Source organism: Phlebotomus papatasi, chromosome 2 (assembly GCF_024763615.1).
Source record: "Phlebotomus papatasi isolate M1 chromosome 2, Ppap_2.1, whole genome shotgun sequence".
Classification (NCBI taxonomy): Eukaryota; Metazoa; Arthropoda; class Insecta; order Diptera; family Psychodidae; genus Phlebotomus; species Phlebotomus papatasi.
In genome coordinates, this window is record NC_077223.1 from 106,524,111 (window position 1) to 106,532,950 (window position 8,840).

Here is an 8,840-nt window from a genome sequence, read left to right on the forward strand (position 1 = left end):
ACTGATCTACGTTTATCTGTCCATTTCTTCAACAAATCTGACCTATGGCAATACATTTAATTAGCTAGTCTTAAGTTACACATTTCCCGAAAAAAATGTTAGATTCATTACAAAAATATCGAAAAAAAATATAAACTGATCGAATCCAGAGTGTGTGCGAAGCCTTAAGGTCTTCCCCAAACTCTTAAAACTCATAATTTCCTCTCCTCATACATACACATTTCACTTTAACTATTTCGAGAGTCTTCTCTGGTGTGAACTCAATTTCATGACTTTTCATAGTTCCATATTACAGGTGAGTGACGTCCACCGCAGAATATAGTGAGAAATATACATATGAATCTTAAAATAGGTGGAAAATTGAGCAACCTTTAGCATATTCATCGGTCTATGAACCCCATTTTATCTTTCACAAAAACCAGGAAAGTTCGTGCATCTCATAATGGATATAATGATAATGTACTCTCCAATGTATCTCTCCTTTATATATTATGGAGTTCCTCAAAAAAAAAAATAAATAGATAAACTGCACTTTTACACAGACAACACACAAAATTACATGTTTTACATTAACAATTGGCTGAAAGGTTGAAAATTAATCGTCAGACACGGAAATCTGTTTAGAATAAATTGCATCTTCTATAACTATACATTGGTATTTGCTGTGGTTAAACTGGAGAAGTTTGATGAGATTGACCGCAAACTTACCACTCTCTTTCAAATGTTCTCAAAAGAGAAACAACTTTTGAATGATTACTCCATATAACAATGAACAGATATAATTGCAAAACTTAAAAGAAATTGTGTTTGAAGGTTTTGAAGAGTCTAAATGAAATACTAAATTCAGTGCTGTGCTTTTTTATCAAATGTTTGCATAGAACTGTGTTAGGAGTAACAAGGGACATGTCCGCTATGTGATAAGGCGTTAGGATACATCCGTATTACAGAGGAAGAGCACAATATTTCGGACAGCTTGAAATATCGTTGAAGTGTAATATCGGACACTAAACTAGGTTAAATAAAATTATGGAAACAATTGCTTTCGAAATTCAAACTTTAGCGTTAAAGTTTCAATTTGAAAGAACTGCGTGTCTTTCTTTCTTTAAATCCGGTATGGCACAAAATAAGGGCAACACTACTCCGCTAGAAGCCTTAGCTTTCCTCCTAACGATCTACTCTCTACAGAAATCCAACATGAATTAAACTGACGATGCGTTCAACAATGCGTAAGAAATTGACATTCACTTATTCTAAGAGATAGATTTATCGACAAAATCGATTCGATAGTATCGAAAAGATACCATTCCATCTCAAGGCATGAATTCTGAAATGCGTGAGTTTATCACGTGAGAAACTCACAGCTTTTAAATCGTCTTTTGTAAGTTTCGTTAAGTTTTCATGTAAAGTGTCATGTAATACTCTTACAGCACCTAAGAAATCACGGTATAGTTTGTACGAAATCTTTACAAAACGCTTACTAAGGTGATCTCAGAGCCGTGAATTCTCATATGAGTAACTCTTGCATCTCAGAATTCATACCCAGGTTTTTCACGGTAGTCTATTAACTCTTTCGCGTCATTAGGGTCATATATGACCCGGGGAAAAAACAATTTTTTTGATTATTTACATTAATTGAAATCTATCTGTTTGTGCACGACATCATAATAGAAGGATGTAAGATTCTTGGCTAATTTTCTCAAGACTCCAGATATTCAGGAAAAGAAAATATTTGAGATCAAAAATCACTAATTTCGAACATTGTGAAATGACTGTTCTTTTTCATAAATTTTTATATTAATTTATTTTTTTCAGCAAAAAGTTCTTTAGAAACACAAAATAGAATATCCAAAGATTGTATATTGCATATTTTGATATAATAAACTACTCTCAATTTTCCAGAAAAGCGTGTAGAATTTTCCGGGTCATATATGACCCTATTGACCCCAAGGGTAACAGTGTTTTCGTCCCAAACCTATAGCGAAATGTAGTTGGGACATTGTTTTTCTTTGTGAAATGCAGGTGGGACATCTTGCTCCTGGACATTTCATCTTATATCTGATGAATTATAACATATTTTGCAATATTTTAGAGTATTCTGCAAGCGTCTCATATTGTGCAATTGTATTGTGCGAGAATAAATATGTGGATAAGTTTATTTTTACCAAATACCACTCAAAATATTGTGACAGTTACTGTTCAAGGGATTACCAGGAAGATTCCTTGAACACCAAGAGTACAGTGTTCATCAAGACAATCCAGTTTGCCATGGTTTTGGCCAAATTAATAACTTCAAGCAAAAAAAACTCTTAAAAAGCCCGTGATATAGATTTTGAAAATGATATGTACACTTCCCTTGAGGACAACAGGGTCATATATGACCCGGGGTTTTTCCGAGTTTTCACGCAAGGGAAAATATTTTTCCTCTCTGAACTATTATATTTGATCATAAAGCATTAGGAAAAACTCAATTTTACATGAATTCATCTGCTGAATAAAAGTGTGACGCGAAAGAGTTAACCGGATTTGCAGGGTAGCAAAACTGCATAACCGGTTAAAAGTCGGTTTGAATAGAGGACAAATAGGATAGGGTAGATTTTTGAATATTTTCTAACGAGTTTATATGCGATTTTCCCCAAGAAAGCAATTTTTCGCTTTTATGTTATAATTCTTGCGAGCAACACATATACAATCGCAACCATAAGAGTGAAATATTTTACCAATTTCATCCTACAGTTTCTTGAGTTTGAGTTCGAAGGTCTACCCCGTTTTGTCCGTGAGCGATCTTGTGAGGGAAAATCCCCCTATTCCCGGTGTCTAAAGTGGCCCATCCGGCCCCTGACTTTTGTCTATGTAGAGATCCATGACCGTCAAAGAATTAAAGCAAAATGTAGTGAAGTTAAATATAAGTCCACAGGAAGAACTGAGGTATTTTTCCTGGATCAGGGAGCTCATCATGCCGTCCATCGCTTCGGACGTGAGTCACTTGTGGGTGCTTTTAAAAGAATAGTGGGTTCTACCCTATCCCCAGAATCGTAACAATACATTCGACATTATCACTATAGTTTTAGAATTGTGAATCAATCTTCAAAGATCGATTTTAAGTGAAGGGTTAAACTTTTATACAGTTTACATAAGTATACATATTAGTTCTAAGAATATTTTGAAGATTTTTCTTTTAGAACAGTTTGTAATATCGGACAGTTCCTTTATTTCTCAAAATTCAATGAATTATCAATTAAATACTGATTACAGTTCAATTTTCATAGTTTGTACAATGTCGAAGAAACGAAAAAACATCGTTTCTTTGGACGACATGATGATGTTGAATGTCTCTAAAAGTTAAAAAGTTAAAAATTGTTTACGATATTTTACACAAGGTGTCCGAAAGCGGTGTTTATATTCGTATTCATTTGTAAAATTTTATTTAAAAATCATTTTAGAGAAAACAAAGAATTTCGCATAGAGTGGAGTCATCACTTATGGACATAGACGTTTTAAAAACTAGAGGAGACCGAGGTAGAATTAATCAGCAAATAAAATTTTTCTTGCCCTATAATTCGTGAAAAACATAATTGAATCAGACTGATAAACATTTCATTAAATAAGGAGGAAGTTAATTATTTGAAATAAATTGATTTTTGTTTAATATGTTTTCTAGGACAAATTATAACACCCCATTGTCTAATTCCGCCCCGGCCTCTTCTATAAATTCATATCATAATGGACAGCTAAATATTTCTGCAAGCTGTCCATAAGTGTACAAAGTCCGTAAGAGATGGGATCCCAATCGAAATTCTGAAAGCCAAAATCCCGGATTCTTAAAAGGTTTGGAGGCAAGGAAAATCTGTCATGGGAAATTTTTCTACACATTATACTCCATATAATTACATCCCTTTTATGATTTTGAACATTCGGGATTTTGGCCCTTTTGAGATTTTGGCTTTTGGGTTTTGGCTTTCGAAATTTTGATTTTCGGAATTGTGGCTGCCTCCGAAAAAATGACCCCATCCTGCTTTACAGTATTCCAAACAACACTATTGCAAGAGTTGTAACTAAAATTTGAATTTGTATTAGAGAAACTGTGGAAAATTTCGGACATATTCTTTTTTGTTACTTCTTTTGTAAGAATGCTGTTTAGAATCTTGAAAAGAAGATTATGAAATTTGTTTTTTTTCGAACAATATTCTTAATATATTAATAATTGAATAAAAATATAGACATTACTTTGTATGCAATATCGGACAAGTCTCTCGAAGTCCCTGACCCTTCTGGAACTCCTCGAAGGACTTTTCAATAGCATATTATTCATTTCACTTCGAGAAATTGAAAAATCCAAAAAATATGGAATTTTAAGAAAGATTTAGAGTGTCCGATATTGCAAACTGTCCGAAATTTGGCCCAATTCCCCTAAAAATATTATATTTTAAAACTAAGGCATTGGTGATTGTATTCAACCTGACCAAAACATTGCCTCCTTTCCTTTACATTTTGTAAATTTATCAAATCCCATCATGTGTATCTCTGAGGGGGTAAAATATCAGCCAAGTGTTACAAAATGCCTTCGGTTTGGAGCTTCGGACACAATGGTGCAGGCTAAAATACTGCAGTGGAAAGACCCTAAACATCAATATGTAATTGCAAACCGTGTCCATGAAATCAAAAGTAATTCACATGCATTCCAAAATTTAATGAGAAATAAATTAACAATTTACTCCATTCGGTATTCAAGTTCACATTCGTGTCGCATTTCCCTCTGCAAAGATTTTATGCATAGCAAAGCATTTGAATGGACTAAAATAGTGTGGACATTTCTTTTTCCATGCAACAGCATTTTATTATGCTTATTCCCGGACTAATTGTTCAGGACAGGAACAGCAGAAAATGTGTACATCCTCTCGACACGGTTCAAATGAATTCTCCCCGGAGAGCTCTCAATAGCAGTGAAATGCAATTGAACCCTCGAGCATTATCAATAAGAAATTTTAGTATTTTTATTATTTTTGTGTTCTTTGGGAAAAATTCTGTTCCTGGTTCTAGCATGTAAATATACTTTCAGGAGGATCAAGCAATCTACAAAGTCTACTTCTTTGTTGTTATTTTTTACCTGATAAATTCCCAAGATGTGGATAGCAATTGCTGGGCATTTTTAGTTCCAGACATTGAAATTCAATTGATTCTTTTCACATGGAAATATTTTGTTCCGCCGGATGTACTTCAATTGCCATTTAATTTAATTGTTCAACGATATTGCCTCACTTTCTTTTTCTCTTCCTCGCACACGGAGAGACGTAAAAAAAATACTGCAATTTTCAAAGCAAATGCGGCATTTTGTTTTATTTAGACAAAATCACCAACTTATAGCACTGTTAATACACTTATTTTCACATAAATCACTGCTGCAGATGATGGAGGATGAAATAAAGTAAAAAAGAGCTAGGCAAAACACAATTTAATGAGGAAAATTAAATTACGAAGCACAGAGAAAGCTGGAAAATGCATGCAGACTGCATTTTTTTTGTCACAGCACTGTCGAAAAATCGAAGATATTTCGATTATATCGCTATTTTTATCGTAGAGTCGATGATATATCAGTCATTCCCTCCGATTTATTTTGAAATTTCATTAGAAAGACGTTACATTTTGGAGAAATCTTTTAGTTGTTACGAAAAATCCTAAAAACTATAGAATTATAAATTATTATGCAGTAAGAAAGTATGAAAATGAACAAAATCCGCAATTTCTATCTTTACAAAGATTCTGTGAAGGAAAATTTAATTAAAAAAAATATGTAGAGACCTTATTCGGCCTTTTATCGAACTGATTATGTTGTCAAATTTCTGTATTAAAATAAATATCTGTATGACTGTCCTTATCTCCAAAAGCTTGTTTCTTAAATAATTTATAACGCTTGATATTCATCTGCCATAAAATAAGGAATTTCAATAGTAAAGAAAGTATGAAAATGAGCAAAATCCGCAAATTTCTTTCTTTACAAAGATTCTGTGAAGGAAGATTTAATTTGGAAAAATATGTAGAAAAGCTTGTTTCTTAAATAATTTATTATATAACGCTTGATATTGATCTGTCATAAGATGACGAAGTTAAAAAGTACAGGAGGACTTCAAAGATTACTGGTTGTGGGAAGTGGGGCACCTTTGAAATTGATGAGATTTTTCTCCTATATTTAAATGCAAGTGTGCCAAATAACAATACAATTTAGCTTCCCAGTCTGTTTGTGCAGCTAAATTCTATCATAATAAGGTTCAATGTTATTTAAAAATAGGTGAAAAATCGCAATTTCAAAGGCGCCCCACTTGCCCCAAAGAGATAAGAAAGATAAGTACAAGCGCTTTACTTTAATGTTTTTGCTTAATAAATAAATTAAATAAATTAAACAAATCATTTTTGATCAAAGTTTGAAGAAATCAACGGGTGAATCATCAAGGGTTAAAAAATGGATTAAATGCCGGATATCCGATTCGAAGGACCAAAATTTTTCCTCTGAGTACTTGCAGAGGCTCTTGGAAAGTCTAAAGCCGAAGAGAATACGCAATGAGGCCCTATTATAGACGCAAACTGTCTTTGGATGCCTAGTAAGTTTCTCTTCTTGCAATCGAATAAAAACATTCACCGTGGTTTAGAATTTTCCACTAAGAAATCTACTTTTAATAATTTTCACTTGACTAATACTTAAGGCAAATCTCCTTCACGTTAGAAATTTGATACAATAGAAGACAGTGCAACTAACTTTTTATTTATATTACCGAAGTTACTAAATGGAAATGAATATTAAATTGAATTGAATATTGTTTGACATAGAAAATTACATTACCCACAGAAGAGGTCTTCGGAATAAGTTACGGAACGGAAACGCCGTGTTGTATGCAAATTGTTTTCGGCACCAAGTTTTAAACCTGTCGCAGCGGTAAAATATTTGTATATACATTAAAGGGCATTTCAAAAATTATTTTGTAAATGAGCTCCCAATAGTAGGCATATTCATATCAAATTCTTTCAATCCGTTTTCACTTAAACCGGAACTCCTTGTATTTTGAAGGTGATCCTTTAGATTTTAACTTGTTTGACCATGGATCTATTATTTTCCGAAAGGTTAATTTTTCTCTTTAAGACATTTTCGATCATATTTGCTTATTCTTAGACTGAGCATATGGTTCTTCTCCAATGAAAAAATGAGCATGTATTTTTCGCACATTACTGTTCTCAAGTACTAAAAAAGACCATGACTGTTCCCAATCGCATTGTGATCGGCGAGTGAAAGCTTTACTCGGCAGCGGGAATATTCGAATTCGGACTTCGGTGGAAAATTGACAACATTGTAATTTAATATTTTCATTCATAGTATTTTGTAGTACATTTTCTTTATAATGAAAGACAAGATGATAGGTTCTTATTTCCACATTAAAAAAGAATATTTTGTAAAAATAAGAAGGTCAAGGAGATGAACTCCCTCCGGATGCGTAAGATGAGGGACGCATCCGAAGGGAGTTCATCTCCTTGACCTTCTAATACGAATTGCCGTCAGTAATCTACCGAAAATTTTGTAAAAATGTTCGTGAATTCTTATGGGGGAGTTACAAAATGCTCGTGAATCGTATAACCCACAAACAAGTTCGTAAAAGTTTGTACTTTTTTCACAAACATTGTTCGTAACATTATCATTTTTCGAGCATTTCTTTTTATTTTTACAAACATTTGTTCGTAAACACACAAAAAGTAAAATGTTCGTAAATTTTTGTTTGCCTGACGGACATTTCACGAAGACCTACGAATAAATGACAAAATTTTACGAACAGTTTATGTGTGTTTACGAACATTTACGAACAAATGTTTGTAAAAGTACAAAAAATGTTCGTCAAATGATCATATTACGAACAATGTTTGTGGGAAAAGTACAAACTTTTACGAATTTCTTTGTGGGTTCTACGATTTACGAGCATTTCGTAACTCTCCCATAAGAATTCACAAACATTCACGAATATTTTTACAAAACATTTTTTTCTGTGCATACAAAAACTTCATATTTTGCCCAATCATCGTCTACTGTCTGCATATTTCTGTTCATTTTTACTGAAAACACATCAATATTTAACTCCACAAATTATAAATAAAAACGATCGTTTTCTAAAACTTTATCGTTTTTTTTTTAAATTGATGCATTTCTCCAAAATGTCATAAGAAACTCTGTCCACGCATCCAGATGCGCTTGTGTTTCCACCAAGGTCGGAACTGATGTCGGTGCCTTCTCTCGAATCTTCTGGTCGAGAAGATCCCAGTGAATTTTAATGGGGTGGCCGATGCATGTAATTTAGGACCCTGCGTTTCTCTTTCACAAGAAGAAAACCTCTACAAAGCTTTCAGGAATGCTTGGGGTCTTTATCCTCTTGAAAATAACCCACGCCCAATAAGCCGAGTTCTGAAAAAGTCTCTTGATATCAGATACAATATGCTAAAATTTCAGGCCAGAGGTAGATTTATGTTTTGACAGTTATTCAAAATGGCGGACAGAAGCTTCAAACCAAGATGGCAACCGCGTCCTAGTGGTAATTTCACTCACTCGACCTTTACTTTTCCTTTTACTTCTAATTCATTAAAAGGATATGGGAAAATTATGAAGTGTTCAAATCCAGATTGTGTGCGAAGCTTAAATCCTATAGCCTTCCCCTATTAGTGTAAATGGAAGTTTTAGTGTATTTTAAGCCAGAAATAATCATTTGTCTCTCTGAGTAAACATTTTTAATATTTATTCAATCTTTTATTGACAATATCACATTCCAACGAAGAGCAAATCATGAAACAGCAACCAGACGTAAAATGCTAAA

At 33.4% G+C, this 8,840-nt stretch overlaps 1 protein-coding gene across 2 annotated transcripts in view; it reads right to left on the bottom strand.

The window, feature by feature from the left end:
- The window catches only part of LOC129800678 (uncharacterized), a 33,434-nt gene extending 27,908 nt beyond the window's left edge, over positions 1 to 5,526 (bottom strand). For both annotated transcript variants that reach the window (XM_055845258.1, XM_055845256.1), the window contains exon 1: positions 5,105 to 5,526. In XM_055845258.1, the coding sequence (XP_055701233.1) occupies positions 5,105 to 5,160 (56 nt within the window). In that variant the 5' untranslated portion in view covers positions 5,161 to 5,526. The remainder of the gene's footprint in view (positions 1 to 5,104) is intronic.
- Between the last annotated feature and the right edge of the window lie 3,314 nt (positions 5,527 to 8,840).